At 40.9% G+C, this 20,236-nt stretch overlaps 1 protein-coding gene across 7 annotated transcripts in view; it reads left to right on the top strand.

The window, feature by feature from the left end:
- MAP7 (microtubule associated protein 7) overlaps window positions 1-20,236 on the top strand; it is a 159,598-nt gene that overhangs the window by 49,804 nt on the left and 89,558 nt on the right. Inside the window, exon 1 of one of the 7 annotated variants that reach the window (XM_045843049.1) lies at window positions 13,599-13,770. The exons of 5 other annotated variants lie outside the window; for them this stretch is intronic. In XM_045843049.1, coding sequence (XP_045699005.1) covers window positions 13,746-13,770 — 25 coding nt within the window. In that variant the 5' untranslated portion in view covers window positions 13,599-13,745. Of the gene's footprint in view, window positions 1-13,598; window positions 13,771-19,559; window positions 19,637-20,236 lie in introns of those variants that run through there. One more of the 7 variants, XM_045843053.1, reaches the window with a different exon arrangement.

Genomic DNA, 20,236 nt, shown 5'->3' with positions numbered 1-20,236 from the left:
GTATCTAAAAGAAGAATCCATGCCATGCTTGATAACAATGAAATGGAATCAACTCATTAACGGTTAAAAAAAAAAAAAACCACCTCATCTGATCCTTTGGTGGGTTGGATGCGGGGGAATTATTGAGAAGCGCAGGCCCTGAAGACCTGAAGTCAGGACGAGGAGGTGTGAGAACGGTGTGCGAGCGTGCCCCTCGGCTGTCCCCTGTTCCTGGAAGTGGCTGTGTTTGCTCTTTACAATATACTAGGATAAAGTTCAGTTAATTGAGGTCATGGGGTATCTTAGTGACATCATTTTGTCAGACTGTATTATTAAAGCAAACATCACAAGAATAATCCAAGCTTTCCCGTGGATCTTTTATTTCACATACCTAAATTACATTATTAGAATTTTATCTGGCTACCTAACAGCTTCCTGCTGGCTTTTCAATGGGATGTTCTTGAATCTTCTTAATTATTTTCTCTTCCCGGCTCTTCGGGTTGCTTGTGCCACTGCTGTTTTGAAAACAGAACTTCATAGCTATAGGACTAATAATTACAGCATGGAGTTGCTGAAGGCTCAGTGGCTCCTGCACTTTACTGCTTGTGACTTTGCATTTAGATGTAGAGACGGGTTTCACTCCTCGCTAGGTCCCAAAGCCTTTCTCATGCCAGCTTACGAGGCGAGTTGTATGTGGGAGTGGAACTGGATGTCTCTGGAGACTTCTCCAGTTCAGAAGCGCCTTGGGGGCCTCTGGGGTGTAAATGACGCTTCCACGGGTTGGGTTGTGGTGTCCTGAGGTTGCTGTTCTCATTTTTTTTAAAGGACTGTGTTGTTGCCTTGGCAACTCTGACGCGGTTTTCACAACCAGGGTATGGAGACCAGATTTAACATCTTCAGATCAGAAAGCCCAGTTGGCAGAGGGAACTTCACTTTACCTGGCTTTTTGTTAAGAACGCACCCATTTAGTTGAGGGTAGTACTTATTTAGTTTTAAATCATGTTGTTCTGAAATAAATGTTCAACACCTGAGATTTCAGGGTTGACTAAATATCCCCGCGTGGTTTCGATCACAGATTAGCTTCCTTCTCTTGATGTCCACAGCACCCTCGACAGCCCTGCAGTCTTCATGGCTACCTGCTTCAGCGTTTTTCCTTTTTCCTGCCTCTCCCCACGATGCTCCCCGCCATGCACACCACTACCCATTTCTTATTCTTTTCCTCCCGAACCTAAAACCACACAGAGCTCAGAGTGTTCTGCCAGGATGCCCTCAGCACTTGTAGTCTGCCTTTGCATTCCCAGCGTGCTGGCATTTGTTGAAGTTGGTCACCGCATAACATTTACATCTATTGGCTGCAGAAAACAGGAGGGTGCTGTGAGGGTGGATCTGCGAGAGCGCCTAGGCCCTCAGCCTAAGGAGTCAGATGTGACGGAGCACCGTCCTGACCCGGGAATTCTGCAGAGTAATAAATAAAATGAATTAGCATGAAGAGGTAAAACGAGGCGTGTATAGGTATACTTCATCTTCCTTAGGCAAGAACAGAAAAGAAAAGGCAGGAGTCAGTGTTAGGGATAAAAGGACAGGTGTTGATCAGGCACTTTCTGGTTAATAGCGACTTAAAGAGATTTACCTTCTTCTAGTTGAGGATGCTTGAGTTGCTTTTCAGGGCATATGCAAATTTATGCAGTTCCTTCCCCATCTACCCAACAGGCATTGATTTTATTTTCCCCTCAAGTGGGGAGATAGATTCTGAAGTATTGTGACAAATACAAAAAGTAGGGAAATGGCCTTTGGAACCACTTCTGATGTTGACCAGGGACATCAGAAGCTACTAGAGACTTGTTCCTATCAAAATGAGAAATCCGAAGAAAATTGCAAAAAGAGAGCTGTGGTGAGGGTGAGCATGGTCTTTGTGGGGATTGGCACAGGCCATGCCTAAAATGTAAAAATTCCTAACTATATGTTGCATATGTCTTCTGTAATGTAATACTAGGTATTTCTCACAGCATGCAAGAACTTAAGTGCTTAGTATGACACATGCATGGCAAGAATCAATAAATATTTGTTGGTTGGCAGCAAGAGATACTATTTCCTACCTTATAAGCAAAGTAGGATTTTATGTTAGTGATAATTTTGAGAGGAACACATCCTATTTATAAAACAAATGTAGATTCACATTTGCTGTCATGCACTTAATGATACAAAAAGAAAAGGAAAGAAAATCTTTCTCAAAAGACAGCCAAAGTAGTGTCACCACCATCTTCAGACTTTAAAAAGCGAATAAAGCCCTGGCTGGTGTGGCTCAGTGGATTGAGCACTGGCCGGTGAACCAAGTGATTGCTGGTTTGATTCCCGGTCAGGGCACAGGCCTGGGCTGCGGGACAAGAGGCAGTCCATCGGTATTTCTTTCATATATTGATGTTTCTCTACCTCTTTCTCCCTTTATTATTTTAAAAAATAAAAAGTGAATAAAAATGTGAGAGAAGTTAATACTTAGCATATGTTTTTTCTTGAAACTGGGAAAGCTTGTACAGGAGTATTATCTAGAAGCTACATGAAACTTTTAAAAGGGATTTTGAAGATGAAATCAGGTATAGAAATTGGCCTTCTGTGAAATAAGCTGTACTTTTCTAATTTGAACATAACATGAAAGTAAATAATGTGTAAGCTGCCCATTTCTCTTAAGGCCTGACTGTTTTGAGAGTTGTGAGTCTTTTGCTTTGTTTTGTTTTGTTTTTTTTTTTGAGAGGCCTTTTTCCCAGAATAAGTATGCCTCTTAACAGGACTTACAGCTTCCAGATTAGCATAAGAAGTGAGTGCCCACACTAGTGGTCCAACCACAAACACCTGTTCTGCCGTCACTGACAGCAGGAGCACAGACGATGAACAGAAATAGTCTCCAGGCATCTCTTACTAGTTACTGCCTAAGTATTTTATTTTATTCTTTTAATCCTCACCCGAGGATATGTTTATTGGTTTTAGAGAGAGATTAAAGGAGGAAGAGGAAGGGAGGGGGGTGGAGAGAGAGAAACATCAATTGTTTGCCTCTTGAATGCACCCCAACTGGGAAATGAACCTGCAGCCTCAGTATGTGCCCTGACCAGGGGTCAAACCCACAACCTTTTGGTGTACTGGACAACACTCCAAACAAATGAGCTACCCAACCAGGGCAAGTTACTGCCTAAGTATTTTAAATGTAATGTGCATTTTTCTGATAGAAAAGTAAAAAGTATTGAGATGTTTATAAAATGCAGAAAAGGATTAAAGTTGTCTTTAGATCATTCGTGATCCCACCATCTACATATAGCTATGTTAACATTTGGTGTATATTCTGGCCTTTGTAAACTCTCCATGTGTGTATTTACAAACTTGTATTATTGCATATTGTAGTTTTACAGCCTGTTTCCTTTTTACTTAGGGTCAGAAGCATTTTTGAAACATTCTTCTAAAACAGTTAAGATTGATATCCTATTATTTGAGATTTCTGTAAATTTTATGGGCAGATAAATGATGGTTTATTGTTTTATTTTATTGATTTTTTAAAAAGATATTGGGGAAGGGGAGGGAGCGAGAGAGAGAAACAGTAATCTGAGTGGGAATCAAACCCACGACCTTTGTGTATCGGGACAATGCTGTAACCAAGTGATGTGCCCCACTGGGGCCTAGTTTGTTGTTTCAAATTTCATTTCTGTGCTTACTGGTGATGTTAAATATTTCTTATATGCTTGATAGCCTGTTCCTTTCTTTTGTGAATTACATGTTAGCTTTTTTGTCATTTTCTATTGGGGCATTCGTTTTTTCTTTTTATATATAAAGGATACCTACCTTTTTTGGTCACATGTGTTACAGATACTTTTCCCATTTTAGCATTTGCAGTTAAATACTGTTATGGATTTTTGTTGTTTGTTCATTTAAATCTTTGTTGTTGTTTTGAGACTGGTGGTTTCAGAAGTCTCCCTATTGCAGAGTTCAGTCAGAGATGGTAGTAGGTAGTTCAGTCAGACCCACACCAAAATGGTTTCCAAGACCCACGTGTGACCCATCAACTATAAACCCATGAACTGTAAAGACCCTGCAAACCAACCCTTTGGCCCGGGCTCTGGGCACGCCGCAGCCTCTAAGCCGGGCAGGGTTAAGCCGGCTCAGACGCACTCAGCCTGCTGCATCTAACTAGGTCAGTCCGCGGGGGCTCGGACAGGCTGGGGGATTATTTTTGTCAGTGTTTCTTCTGCCTATGAAAGTTAGAATTGAGAAAAGCTGCAGATGCTTCCCATATGGTTGCTGTTAGCAAAATTACGTACAGAGGATTGAGTTTGTAAAAAGCACAGTAGGTACATTCACATGATTTATGAGAGACATAAAGGGCCGTGATGGAGGCCCCCGGCTGTCACCCCAGCACACCTTCTGTTTTGGGGAGGCCACCTCGTCTTCTGGTGACCTCTGCCCAGGCCTGGTGATTGCCCAGGAGGGAGCCTCTTCACTGCTGTTCGTGATTTTGCCTGCCTCATGTTCTAGAACTTTATGAAGGACTGGAATGTAAGGTTTTCCCTTTTCTCTCCACTCCTCACAGATTTTTTTTTCAAATAGACACCTCTTAGACTTTTGCATTTTTGATTTCCCACTGACTTTGGTTCACCGAACAGAGCGCTCCCAGTTTTCCCTACCCCCGGGATTTAGAGAGAGGATTTTCATTTGTGGTGAGTTGTCCTTGTTCTCTGTAGCTAAAGCAGTGAGCAGGCTATGATGGTTTGTCACTCTAATTGGTCCATTAGATGTACTTGGTGTTGCACAGGGTTATTGGAAGAGGAAAAAATGTTCATCCGCAGCAGACTTGTGGAGCCTACTAATGGAGTTTCATATCTATTTTTGCCATCTGTAAAAGCGCATTATGGATTCATATTTTAAAGAAGAAAAAGTCAGTAGGACTGAGCATTAACTCATCAAATTTAGTTACCTTCTATTAAGGCAATCAGGTGACTTCTAAATTTGATTTCCCCTAAATTTCCGATCAATATGTTTATCCCACTATATTTGATCTACAAAGAGAATTTACTGCTACATTTATGTCCATTTTATGAGCAATGTCATGGTAAAACTATACCATTTAAGTAATTTTTTAATAGAGAAGCCTGCAATAACATCATTTGTAAACATACCGTAATGACATGTGTGAGGTCTGTCCAGAAAGTATCCATCCACGTACTATGAAAAATAGAGATATTTATTGAAGAAGATACAAGAAACATTGTATGTAGCATAATGACAGCTCAGTCCCCTTCAAAGTAAGAATCTTGGGACCTCACACAGTTCTCCCAGCATCTCTTCCACTGTTCAGAACACTCTGCAAAATCCTTTGTTGGGATCGCCATCGACAGCCCCATCATATTTCCCTGAACCTCATCAACAGTCTTAAATCTCTTCCCTTTTATAGGTAGTCTTAGTTTTTGGAAAAGCCAGAAGTCACAGGGTGCCAAATCTGGGCTGTAGTGGGGCTGAGTCACCTGGGTGATTTGATGTTTTGCCAAAAAAAACTCTGCACAGGACGTGATACATGAGCGGGCATGATGTGATGAAGCTGCCAATCACCAGTTGCCTATAGCTGTAGCCATTTTTGTCGTATTGCACCTCTCACCTGATGAAGAACATTGAGGTAGTACTCCTTATTAATTGTTTGGCTTGGAGGGGCATATCAGTGATGAACAACACCTTCCCCATCAAAAAACACAGTTAACATGGTCTTGACCTCCTTGCCTTGACTTTTCCATGCCTTCTTCAGGCAAGGAGAACCAGGTAACCTCCATTGAGACGACTGGGCCTTCATTTCTAGATCATAGCTATAGACCCACAATTCATCTCCAGTTATGATGTTCTTGAGAAATCTGGTTCATTGGTAGTGGTTTGAATCAAGTCATTAGCAACTGCAGCACCATGTTCCTTCTGCTCTGGTAGTAGAAGCCATGGAACAACTTTTGCCACATTTCATGCTAAGATCCTGCATCAAAATCTTTAGACACAGTAGTTTTTGGAATCCCTAGATGAGCTTCTAGTTCTCATACTGTTGGTCGCCGATCTCTGTTGATTGCAGCCCACACATGTGCAACACCTTCATGTGTTCTGCTTGCAGGCCTTTCAAAACAGGGATCACTTTCAAGAGATTCTCGACCATCTTTGAAGTGTTTGTGCCACACTTTTATTTGCACTGCACTCATTGCATCGTCTCTGAAAGCCTTGTAAGTTATCCGAATAGTTTCCATGGAGGAATGTTGAAGCTTAATGCAAAATTTGATACAGATTCATTGCTCTACTTGCTCGGTCATTTTGAATGTGGTGGCCACACAGTGCACATGCTTACTTATCAGTGTCTACTGCCCCAGTGACTGGTACAGTGAAGTTGTCATGGTTCACACATGTGCGCTCCAGTCCACTCTCCTTGGCCGCCAGGTTACATCAATGTCACACAAACTGTTCTCGTTATCTTATCAATGGTTGGACCTGTTCCTGGCAAACCTTGTACACCAGAGCTACCCCAGATTAATAAGCAAACAAGAGTCCTTGGTCAAGTAAGTTTGGGAAACCCTGATTAAATTGCTTATGTTCTAAACATAGTCTTTTCCTCAAACCTGTTTGGTATTCAGTCAGCTCTGTCTCAAATGTAGAACCAAATGCCTAGGTGTCATGTTTGACTCTAGCCCCTCTGTTCCCCCACATCCAATCCATCAAAAAGCCCTATTGGCTCTACCTCCAAAGTACTTTACATCCATCTGCTTGTGTCCATCTGCACGTCCATTCCTGGTCTAACCACATCTGCTGTCCCCACATTGTAATATTGGTGTCTGAACTGGGCTCTGCTGCAACAGTTGGTTCCTCCATGTAGACCTCAGTCCCCAGCCAGTCTCCACCCAGCAGCCACAGTGAACTTTTAAAGTTATAGATCAGATCCTGGCACTTCACTGCTTAAAACTTTTCACTTTCCAGTGGCTTCCCATTGATTTTAGTGTGAAGTCTTTACTACGGGCAGCAGTTCCTTGAATTCCCTTCACACTCATTGCTTCTCTGGCCTTAGGATCTTTGCATCTACTGTCTCCTCAGTCTGTGTCTGAAACATTCTTCCTTCGGTCTTTGGAGTGACCAGGTCCTCCTTAACCTGCACGGCTGTTTTATTCAGAGAGGCCTTCCCTGACCCCCTGCCTAACATCTGCTACCCCGCCCTCCCAGTATTTTCTTCATAACATTAACTTTATTTGTTAGTCTGTTCTCTCACACATTATCTGTCTATATCCACTGGATGGAAGGGTCTTGAAAAACAATGCCTGTCGCACAAAAGGTAAATAAATGTGGACAAATGATGAGTCACCACTATTAATGAGCAATGCAAAAGGCTCTCTTTGGTGAAATATATCATTTATAAATTAAAAAAAACATGTTTAAATGTCTCTAACCAAAGACTTAGCAATCTACTCTAGGAATTTATCCTCGGATATTGATAAGATTTATGCAACTCTGTAGGCAGCCTTGTTTATAATATTGAAAAATGGCAAACCTTAAGTTTGGGAATCTCCTACATAAATCATGGTGTTTCTGTACAATTTAGTATGGCAATTAATACATGTGTTTTAGAAACATACTTCTTGACTTGATAAGGTATTCAGAATATAAATTAGATTCCAAAATAGTATTACATGAAGATCTTTTTTTGTATTATATATAGAGACATATAATTTGGAAAACTATGAGATCAGGTACTCAAATATTTATAGTGGTTATGTCTGAATTTTGAGATTGTAGCTTATAAATATTTTGTGCTTATATTTTCTATTTTCTACACTTAATACTTATTGTCTAATTTATAATCTTTTGAAACGTATACCTCAATACCATTAAAAATTACCCCATATACTAGAGGTGAGGTCATTTTACTTTATTGTTTCCTGAGCTTCAGCCGTCTCCATAGCCTTTCAGGAGATAGACAGATGAGTGTGATAACTCTCCCTTCCAGTGACCATGCCATTAGAGAAGTAGAGCTGGTGTGTTTGTGGCATGGAAAGAGGACAAGCACTTCTGTTTGGGAGAATCAAGATGTGAGGATGAGGAATATTTGCCTTGGTTCTTGAAGTATTTGGAAGACTTGAGAGAGATGATTAAAGAGACATTTCACATGGAAAGAAGAGCAGAAATAAAAGAATGGAAAGGAAGAATGGAGGGAAAGGAGAGGAAATTGTGAGGCAGGTTAAAGAAACAGCCAATGCTTCCCATCTGTAAAACATGGGATAAGTGGGGGAGAGGTGGGCAGGAAATCTCCCAGTAGGCGGAAACACCTTGTGGTGGCTGTGATTTCGCAGGGACCTGGGAGACGTGGTGGGTGACTGAGCATGGCAGTGGCGATCATCAGACTGGAGGGCGGTGGTAAAGCCAGTTCTAAGGCTAAAGGCAGAAACAAAGCGGTGGTGCTGGTTTGAGTCCAGGCTGTTTGCCCAGTCTGTCGGGTAGGCTGCCAAGACCTGCTCTGCTTAATAGCAGAAAACCCTACAGCACTCGAATGCTCTTGTTTCCCAGTGTTACGCCACACTGCCGTAAATCCCATAGTCTGGTCGCGCTTGTAAATTAGGTTATAAGGATTTGGACTTTGGATATATTACACTTGATGTTTTTATTTCCCTTCATTCCCTGACTTCATTATGGCATTACTGGCTGCTACTCGCTGAGAACATTACCATGTCTAGGGCTAGTCAGTGGGAGAGAAAAGAGTGAATTTCCGTAGGCTGGGATATACAGACAAAAAACCACACCGTTTGTAGGTCAAAGATGTAAGATGTTTTGTACAAGAGTTTCTTACATACATAGATAACGTATTTTGGTTCTGTGTAATAACCTAAGCATTTTAGCTGAAGGTAAATACCTGAAAGATGATGTTGGTTTGGTTTGAAGAAATTAACAAATGTCCCTTCTGAAACCAGGTCAAGTTTCTTATTTTAATTTCTGATCTAACTCAGGACTCCAGCTGTCACGCTCTCCCATTAATCCTTCCCGTCAGTGAACTCCCCTCTGAAATGCATTGTCATTGGCTTGCAGGAATGGACAACAAAAGGTGGAGAGTTCAAATAATCTTTGGTTACAAGTTTCCCAGGTGGAAGTGAACATTTAATAAACCTTTGAGAAGTAAAAAAAAATGTGCATAGAGAATATTTTCACAGAAATTGTTGCCATTGAAAGAGGCGAGTAACCCTTTCTAGCAGGTTCAGCCCCAGTAATCCAGCCTAGACAACTTGACTTTGCCGAAAAGTTTAGTAAGAAATGTTTCTTTCTACATTAAAAATGTTAATAACTTTACTGTAATTACCCCTTAAACTAGTGTGCCTCGCGACAAGAGCCACAGGAAAGCTGGCAGTAGCTGGTGACATGCAAAGAGTATTGTGAGAAAATTGAGAAGGTTCGATTATGGGCATAGTGAAAAGGTATCGAGGTAAAATACAAGGATCTCTTATCATTTGGTAAAATGTATAGCTCGGGCCATTCCTGTGAAGTTCAGACACGGAGGAAATTTGTTTCTGCAATTTGAGGTCAATACGAAAATTCCAGGGTAACGTAAGTGTGGATTTGGAGACATGGACGATCAGGTTGTACTTAGTCTACTAAAGAAAGCAATCGTCTGTGGAGTGCATTTTTAACTGAGTTTCTCGTGAATAATCAGCACTTGTAGCTTTCGTCACTGTCCAAGGTGCTGTAACAGGGGGCGGAAAAAGCAGCATCTTCCCTTTCCGGCATCTTAAAGATTGTGGCCTCGAGGGACTAGCCAAGGAAACAGAGAATGGGTTAAGGTAAATTATCAGGGAGGTAAGTAAAAGAGAGTGTTTGGGCGCATTGTGAAGGTGGAATATAAACAAATACCTTCGAAAGCTGCGCTCACAGCTTTTTTTTCACACAGAAGAAATGGAAAAGTCAAGAAGAAAGATTCAGAAGTGTGTCCAGAGAACGTGATACACTGGGGATTAGAAGTCAGATGTTGCCACGTGAGGCCCACCGTGACGGAAACCAGTTTGCAGCAGGTGCAGAGCCAAGTGAACTGGGTCTTTTAATTCATTCTGTATGCCAATCTGTCTGTTAAAATTTTCAGCAGAAAACAAGTTCCTTTATGAAACGAACTTCTGCTTTTACTTTTCTGTAATTATAAATAAAACATAAGAGAAATCCATTTCTCAGCACCTGCCTCTTAAACCAGCAGTAGCCCCAGTCCCAGCATTTTGTGTTCGGTGAATGCTAAGTTCCACTGAACACCAGCACTTCCCACGGCACCACTGTGGAAACTGCGGTTACCAAATCCAGTGTCCGTGATTCTTTTTGTGTGCAATATTTGGAAGTCTGCAGGGAAACATCTTAAATTCCTATGAATAATGAGAATACACAATGAGTGTAATAACTTTTCTGGAGTAAGGACTCAGCCTGTCCATGTTCTTTCCGTTATTTGTGGAACAACTGGCTCTTCACCTATGTATTTATGTATTCAGTTATACATTTGTTAATACATACACACACCCCTCCCCCTCCGTTTTCTGAGGAGTGCTAAACGATGCTGGATCACACAGTTTTCTGTGGAATAAAGTTTGTTTAAAAAAAAAACAAGCAGAAACACTACCAGATATCTCACAGTCTCATAGAATTCTTGCAATTTAAAGATTCCTATTTTAGAGGAACTGGTTTCCCTGTAAGTAGTCGGAACTTAAGAGGGAACAACAGGAAAGAAAGAGAAAACAAGGAAGGAGCAGGGTGACAAATGAGCGGATTGAATGAGAGAAAACGCTGAGGGGTGTGGGCCCCATGCACAAATTCCAATGTCAAGACAAGGTGCTCTGTGGTTTTAACGATGATGCAGGGAATGCGGATTGGAGTGAGGTCAGCAAAATGAATGAGCGTAAAACAACCGAAGGAGGTAGAGTCCTCAGGGTTCTCCTAAAACTGCTCTGTAGTCAAGTTTATAATTCACCAAGTCCCCTTATAAAATATTTGCCATAGTTTACATTTGTTAGAGGTCATTATGTAATGTAGACTTTAAAAGGCCTTACCCTTAATTTCTCAGGATTTCTGTATTTATTACTTCTTAAAACTTACAATATTTTAAGAGTGACTTCCATGTCCTCAAATATGAATTATAAACTCTCCTTTGTAAGAGCTGCCAGTATCCTACACTGATGTAGTTCTGCTGTGTTGAAAATGAAACCAAAATGGGACGGATGCACCGAGACCTTCACCCTGAGAAAACAACAGCAATGTGCAGTGTTGGCAATGCACCTCTTCCTAAGACAGTTGCTGTGCAGACCCAGTGTCAGGTGACACGTCACTGATGGTACCCACCGCTCCGTGCGCCGGAACACAGGCCTCTCCCTGAGCCACTCATCACAGACAAAGCCCTTTCTTCTCCATCCTCTCTTGTTAGCGTTCAGCTGCTTTTCTGATGAATGCGCCCCCAGTTAGTGACACGCTGTTGTTCCTAAGGGAAGAGTGGTGCACTGTCTCCACACAATGTCACCTCCTGTTTTTCCCTGCCTGTCTCCTGTCCTCACAGTACCAGTCGTTTCTCGTCGGCCGGCGACTCTGGTCTGGTGCTTCCTGGGCGCTCGGAAGTTCGAGGGCAGATAGAGTCCGCCACTTAACTAAACTCACCAAGTTATTCTACTCTGTGTATCTGAGTTTTCTCATCTGTAAAATTGGCACGATAATGGAATCATTGTGAGATCAGACCAGTTCATATATAGGCCCTTAGAATAATGTCTGACACATAACAGGCAATCAATATGTTTAATTATGTTATTTGTATCATTTCCAATGGCGTGGGAGGAGGAATTTGCACTTCAGAAGGCAGCGTTTTCCTCCATTAGCCCTTCTCTTTTCCATCTGTAAATCTCAGCCGTGCACACTGCTGATCACGGCGGGGAGGGCTGGGCGCAACGGCAGCGGCAGGCACTGTGGGGGCTTCCCGGGGACTAGATGGGAAGTAGAGATGCTAAGGCTTACGGAAGTCAGCCAGGTGAAGGGAGATGGTTCTTCAAGTGCAGCTCGTCTGGTACTGATGGTGAGAGGAAAATTGAGTTTGGGGAAATGCAGCCAAAGGTCGCTGTCTGTAAGGCTAGACAGGAGAGCGCCAAGTAGACAAGCAGCCAGTGATGTCGCTGATGTGGTGGGAAAAGCCACCCTGAGGTCACGAGGAAGAAGCAGGTGTTCTCGATTCTGGGGAGGAATATGTGTGGCCTTTAGATCCGGTGGGTGAGACCAGAGATGCTGGTACACTTCCTACAATGCACAGCAAAACCTCCTCTCCCTCAGATGCCACTCTCAGTGAGGAATCATCCCACCCAAAATGTCAACAGTACCAAGGTTGGAAGCCTGCACTGGAAATATTGTCAATATTTATACAGGCTACCTTGGAAAATGAAAGCATCGAGTTATAGGGAGTGATGGTACTCGGGCAGGTGAGATGCTGGGCCCCTGGAGGTGCTGGGCTGGTGCTGGACTACAGCCGGCATTTCACTGTCTCCTATTAGGTAGTCTGTAGTTCCAAAGGCATTAAAAAGGTCCATTGCCAAATCCAGTGGGTACTGGACCTTCCTACAATCTTAGCTATTCTGTGTGGCCAGTTTCTTTACTCATTCAGTGAAGTCCTGCTATTCACAGAAGCTGGAAAGGATTCATTTTTTTCTAAATATTGAATTTTCTTTTCCAAAGTGGGCCCACTGCTCACCCAAACTCATTAAGTTAATTGGTTTTAATCAGAGTCCTCTGGCCCCCATGTCACATGTGTTTAAATTCCAGGAGGACACAGTGAGGACTTGACATTATCCTTCTTTTGTTTCCTCTCTCTGGCTGCCCCTAGACAAAATGTCCTTTTAAAGGCAAGCCTAAGGTAAAGCTGGGATAGAAAATGTCTAATTCAAAGTTTACAGTGCAATTTATCATGGGCTGAAAAAAAGATAAATTCTGAGGATCTATGGTTACTTTTTCTAGAAATAATTTCTGAAATTTGAATGTTTATATTCATTGATTTTTCATCTCCTCTTTGAAGACCTTCAGAGTTTTTCAACCCTTGCTAAATAAAGCAAGTCAATCTTTTGGGCCTTTTGAAGGGCGGTGAAACTTCATTCCGTGCATTTTTTTCCTACAGCTCCATGTCTGTTCTCAATGAAGGGAGATAAAGAACAGAGGCCTCTCTGCTTGACTAACTCTCAATGATCGCTTTTTTTCAGATGCTTTTGGTATGGGAACAAAATCAGCCATAATCTTCAGGGTTTTAAATGTCATTTTTAATACGTCAGGAAACCAAAAGGCAGAAGAGTCTGGGAACAGAGCAAACACCATTTAGATGATTTTGGTAAGCAATTAGGTTTTTAATCTAGGCTTAATGCACATCCTGTCTGGGGCCCCAGCTGAGTTTGAGTCTCTGAGATCGAGCTGATGTGTAGCAACCATTTCTTCACCAGGAAAGGCCTCCCCTGCTCCCAGCCCACACCCATGTGAGCTTCACTGACTCTTTTGAACAGAAGCCTTTCTCCATTTTTACTTGGTTCAGTGAACAAGATTACTGTTTAAAAAACGACTGCAGAGTTGTGTGTCCCATCACCCTTTGCCTGTCTCCTGAGTGCAGCTCACGCTGTGTGAGAGGGAAGACAGGGTGTTGAACGGCCCCTTCCCTGAGTCTCTGGTCTTCTCCCGGCTGAGACCCAAGCAGGAGGGGGACATGCAGATATGTGGCAGCATGTTCAAGGAAGGAGGATTTTAGGATGGAAGACACTAATAAGCTGGACCGTAAGTTCTTGGGCTCAAAATGAGTATTGAAACTCTTAATAAGGAAATACAGGAATTGGGTACTCCAACCAGCTTTGACAAATTAACACTTTCAACGGGTGAAAGTACAAAGTTGGGAGTTTTTTAATAGATCCTTTTGTTTGAGGGAAAAAAATCTTGTTGGTGTTAATGTTCTTAGAAAAAGGAATGGGAATTTTGATTAAATAAAACACTCTGTTAGATTCTATAGATGATGGATTTCTACTTTTATCTTCATTGTCTTGGAACCTCTATGAAAATTAAAGGCAAACCATCATTATTCTTTGTTTTCCATGTTCCCTCTTGGCGGAAAAAAAAAAAAAGGAAAAGAAAGAAAATTCTTAAAAACTGCTAGGGTCTCCTTAAAGAAAGAAAGTACTGGATTGAGGCAGTAGCAAGCTACTCACACAATTATCTACTCTCCAAGGAATATTTTAGTACATAATTCATTGATGATTTCTTAATGCTTCTAATACTGGTATTGGGATCAGATCAGGAAGATTTTGAAAAATGTTTGCTTTGCTATTTAGAGGGGTCGATGTGGGGAGTGCTTTTTTGCTCATTAAAAAGAAAGGTACTATTTCTCTTGCCTACTTGTTGGCTTTGTTTTTAGCTTTGGTTTTAGTTTGTTTATTTTAATCAGAAAAGTTGCCTGCATTTTTCTCATACAACTTTGCTCACCAGAATGTTTCACTTTCATGGCACATGACGGTGATCACACGTGTGCTTTACAGAGACACCTGTGGTCTCCTGTACTTCCGTTCGGAGAGGTATTCTTAATTGCCTTTTCTGTTTATTTTTTATTTCTAGTTACCCTTTAAGACTAAAAAAGACATTTTATTTAATAAATTGCTTGCCCTTTTATTTTTATTTTTAATTAAAAATTTTTTTATTGTTATAGTTGTCCCAGTTCTCCCCCCCTGCTCTCCACCACTGGTCCTCTCGCTCTCCCCCCCACCGTAGTCAGTCCTCGCCCTCTTGTCCATGCCCATGGGCCGTTTATGCTTTAACTTGCCCTTTTAAAATATTACATATCTTCATTTTCATAGATAATATTTTCAAATTTTATAATAAAAGAGGTCTGATCTAGGAATGAAATGTGTGTTATACATAATGTCAGTGTGCAGTAACCAGCCATTGGGAGATGGATATTGGTGTGAATAAGCACTTTGCATTTGGTGTGTTTATGAAACACAGAGTCAGGCGGCATGTTGGAAAATCTTTGGAACTGGATCTGAGTCTGCCTTTTAGCTCTGACACTAGCTCTGTGACTTTAGACAACTTATTTTAAGTGGGTCAGTCTCATCATTGTGCAGTGGGCTTAATCTCTAACTTGCGTGGTTGTCTATATATTAGAGAAGAGATACAATGCCTCCTCTAATGCCTAGTTTTCCAGGAAAATATCAGTGTTATTATTCTGTGTATTTGTTCAGTTAACTCACTCTCAAATTTGTTTTGTACTTAATGAGTCTATTTTATGGAGATATATCTTTCTCCGCAGAAAGCATATTTACATATAATACTCAAGTGTTAGCATAAAACACAGTTGATGCATAACAAGTACTGGGTTCATAAAGTTTTATTTAAATGTGATAAAATAAAATTGCTCAAGTTGACTAAAATACAGGTCACTCAGTAAGAAAATTGGATCAATGTCCAGTAGAGGGGGGATTTTTTTTTATAGATCCAGACTATTGGTAAAAAAATCTTAGACAAGTGGTTTAAAAATACTAATTTTTTTAAGATGCTAGATTATGACTTACTTCTCCAAATTCCATCTTTTAATTTGATATGTAGTAAACCTGGGGAAAGTAGGAAACATAAAAGCTTACTGCCTCCGTAAACTAAAACTTCAGTGTAAAAACCGTACCTCTGGGGGGTGGGGATGCGAGAGGGGGTGTACTCCAGGCACTTCACGTGGCAGCCTCTGCTTGTTCACGCAGCTGTGGGAGCAGACCCTCTTGCCACCACCCGCCTGCTCTGGAATAACTCTAGTAAGGTTTGAGAGTCACCTTCGCCCTTCCCGTCCCCTGAGAAATGCTGCTTTCTGTCCTTACTTAGGTGATGCAGTAGTGTTCATTGTCTGTGTCCCACACTAGAATGTACACTTGACGAGGCCAAAGAATGCTGGCTCTTGTGTTCACAGTTGTGTCCCAAGCGCCTACAGTAGTGCCCGGCAGCCAGTAGGCACCTCATCGACTTGTCAAATTAATGAACCAATTCCTCATCATCAACAGGACAACAAAGTAGGAAAGGCCACACCTACTCTCTTTATAAAACATGAAATAACAGAAACAGGATATGGTTTTATATGAAAATCAAGACACTCACTGCACTAGATAGAACATGCTGATTTTTTTGTTATGGTTGACAGAACACTAGTGGTTTGTTCCAACTTTGGGAAAAAGAAAAAGTCAGCAGGAAAATTACTATCTCCTGTTATAGATGATTAACCATGTGCTTAGCAGAACAGAAAACCAGAAAGTTTATTTCCTTGGTGAACAAGAGTTACATTAAGGACTCCAGAAAAAAGTAATTTTGTAATAAAATGCCAGATCCCAGACCAAGTAAGATCCGTCCTCTGCACGCCCGAGACTAGGTCCAGCTCTGCTCAGGGGGGAGCAGCCCTCTGCACGCCCTCGGGGAGAACTACACAGCCGGCCAGACAGAAGCCCCTTTACCAGGAATTTTATGCTGGCATATTTTTCCAGAAGAGAAACATTTTGTTGAAGCACCCACAAAACACTGGCCATTCTCAGACGTGCTTAGAATCTATACCTTTATCAAGAAAACAAAATGTCCTGGCTGGCGTAGTTCAGTGGATTGAGCTCGGGCTGCGAATCAAAGTGTCGCAGGTTCGATTCCCAGTCAGGCCACATACCTAGGTTTCAGGCCATGGCCCCCAGCAACCGCACATTGACATTTCTCTCTCTCTCTCTGTCTCCCTCCCTTCCCTCTCTAAAACAAATAAACAAACAAATAAATAAATAAAATCTTAAAAAAAAAGAAAAAATGTACTTTAGAGTTGAAAAGCAGATTTCAGCATTCAGCTCTAACACTGTGGCCACACGCGAAGCCTTGGAGCTCTCTGAACTCCATCCCCTCCCCTCTGAAATGGCAGCGGCCGTACCTGCCAAATCAGGCGACGGTGGTGGTGAGTTTATACACAAGTCAGTGACTTTTAACCCATATAGCAAATTATAATCTTACTTCACACTAAAAAATAGTGCAAGCTCTTTCCTTAAATGATAATTTAAAAGCTTTATGACTTTATATACATTCCATATTTGTCAAAATAGTGTTAATGGGGAAACAATATAGCAAAAGGATGAAGGTACACTTTTAATGCCATATTTAGAAAAAATATTTTATAAAGTACTGTAGCATGGTGATTAACATACTAGATTTTAAATTCAAATTGATGTGGATTTTATTCATGATTTAGCCATTTACCTTGGGTCAATTCCTTCACTTTTTTGAGCCTTGGCTTTCATCTCTGTATGAGGGGCTGGCGGGGGGGGGGGGGGGGTGGCGGGAGAATGTTGCTCACCATGCAGGCTTCCTGTGAAGAGTAAATGAATGAGACAAAGTGATGAACACATCTGATACAGTCTGGAACCTAACAGGTGTTCAACAGATGACCATCATATTTGTGGTTGTTAATTATTTGTAAATATCATTAGGTATATAATTTGCCTTTTAATTGATATGGGATCAAACTTTTAAAATATGTTTATTGGCCTCTATTACTCCATATAAATACCTGGTAGAAATTTCTCCAGAGAAAATGCTTCTCTGATTTTCCATACCTCTAGTTTTCTGAGCCAGGTGGTATTTAGATTAGATGGTCTTTGAGATAAGAATCAATGCAATTAAAGTTTTTAAATACCATCCTTCATTTACATAAACTTCCTGAGAGCTCAAAGCATCTTACGTTAAGTGGAGTGACTCCTCTTATTACAAAACACACAAATACTCACAAGGAAAGAACACTGGCAGGGGCGCATCGAAGACAGAAGTTAGAAATTCTCTTTCTAGGAAATGTGCATTGCTGCTGACTCTTCTGTGCTGTCTAGCCAGAGTTGCCCAAGTTCATAAATAAAAATCTGCTGCATATGTTCTAGAAATAAAATAAAAGATTAGGGGAAAATAAGGGTTTTAGTAACACATATTGTCACAAAACCTAAAAATGTTCATTTCAGTTTCTAGTATTTACCATTTATAGTTTAAGATGCAAATCATGCACTAAAAGCCACCAATCCTTTTTCATAGCATTTCACTGAGTCATTCACTCTGTCCGGTGAATATTGTCTGAACTGAATTTTAGTGTTAGAAAAAACTGTAAGTGTCAGTATACTATCTTGACATTATACTTTCTTTTTCTTATTAGAACCTCAGGGTGACATGATTAAATAACTTGCAATTGAACTATAGGCCAATTTCAAAACTTAGGTTAAGTTTTTAATACATGAGAATCATTCTTAATTAGAAGACACTATTCTACAAGACCTATTCTAGTTAAAAAGATAGTGCTATAACCCATTTCTAAATCACAATCTCTTAGGTTATATAAATTTTTCTTAGTATCTTATCACATGGAATAAAATAACATTGCCTGAATAACAAGTAACATGTGATGAAGGAACAAGAAGGTAAAAGTTAATATTTAAGCTTTCCACTTACTTGATCTAATATTAACAAGGCAAAGTTTTTGTGTTTTTTTGTAACACAACAGTTACAGAAAGTACTGAGTCAAAGTGTAACATTTTTATATAACATTTTATTAAGACTTCTTGCTTTCAATATTTGAATTTTGTATTTTACTTCTGATCATCAAAATACACAATTTAAATATGGAAGCATTTAAGTATGATGTTTTTGTAATTCAGGACTATCAATACTAGTCAACACTCATGGCCAAGATAAAAAATAAAACAAGCGTGGCCCTGACTAGTGTGGCTCAGTGGGTTGGGCATCATCCTGGAAACCAAAAGTTCTCCAGTTCGATTCCTGATCAGGGCACATCTAGGTTGTGGGCCAGATGCCTGGTTTGGGGCATGAGAGGCAACAGAGAGATGTTTCCGTTGCACATCGATGTTTTTCTCCCTCTCCTTCTCCCTCCCTTCCCCTCTCTCTAAAAATGAATAAAATCTTGGATTAAAAAGCAAGTATGTCATTTGGGGATTTTAGTTGGATTCAAACTAGATGAAAACATCAAGAACTAAGTAAAAGCTGTTTACATACATGAATATATACATACATGAGACTTCTCTTAGTTATCAAATATGTGCATAGTTTAAAAACACTCTTAAATTATTCTTAAATATTTATGTATTTTATTAAATATTTTAAAGGTGTTCAATGAGTATTAGGAATAAGACGGGGCTAGTGTCTTAGACATCCTATAGATGTCATACCAGCTATAACCAACAGTGGCTGAGGGACTACAGTCGTGCTACGGAAACCTAGGAGTGGCACACACCTTCGAGTGTGTGGAATGGAAACGGTGTGCTTTAGTCGGGTCCCGGGGAGGCCAGTGCTCTTCAGGGACTATTCACTGTGCTGCAGGATTAAAGCAGTCATTTTTTTTAAATTCTGAGATAGCTCTTGGACTTTGCTTTGGTATGGTGTGTGTTAAAACAGCTACCTCAGAGCAGAGGATGAGCTCAGTGGTTCCATGGCGTTGGGTAGGGCCAGGTCCTGTAAGTCACAACCTGAGAAATGATCAAGTCATGGCACTGAGAGGTGGGGGTGTGGCAGAGGACCCTTCTACATGGGAGAAATCAGACCATCTTTGCCGGTGAAAAACAGCTGGCTAGACTTGTTTCTAGATGTGTTGTCTTCTGTGGTATGTAAATGGGTTTTTCGGGGGATGGGGGGATGAAGAATTAGGGAGATAAATCCATTTTCTTTTTGTAAACATGCTTCTTAATTATTTCATACTTGAAATAATCAAAGTGTAAGGTAGCATTACAGGAAGTTTAGCAGAAACAGGAAAGGACAATCACCCATAATCCTGTCATTCCAATGTGGCTTTAGCAGTTTTCGTGTGCTCCCTTCCAGCATCAACCTGTATAATCTTTTTTTTATATATATTTTATTCATTATGCTATTACAGTTGTCCCATTTCACCCCTTCAATCCCCTCTACCCTGTACACCCTCTCCCACCCACTTCCCCCCTTTAGTTCATGTCTATATGTCATACTTACAAGTTCTTTAGCTTCTACTTTTCTCATACTATTCTTACCCTCCCCCTGTCTATTTTCTACCTACCATCTATGCTACTTATTCTTTGTACCTTTCCCCCCTCTCTCCTCCTCCCACTCCCCTGTTGCTAACCCTCCATGTGATCTCCATTTCTGTGGTTCTGTTCCTGTTCTAGTTGTTTGCTTAGTTTCTTTTGGTTTTGCTTTAGGTGTGGTTGTTCATAATTGTGAGTTTGCTCTC

This window comes from Phyllostomus hastatus, unplaced genomic scaffold (assembly GCF_019186645.2).
Source record: "Phyllostomus hastatus isolate PE091 unplaced genomic scaffold, TTU_PhHast_1.1 phas_contig_40, whole genome shotgun sequence".
Classification (NCBI taxonomy): Eukaryota; Metazoa; Chordata; class Mammalia; order Chiroptera; family Phyllostomidae; genus Phyllostomus; species Phyllostomus hastatus.
Note: the sequence above shows the minus strand (reverse complement) of the source record. Positions and strands in the feature narration are given on the sequence as shown.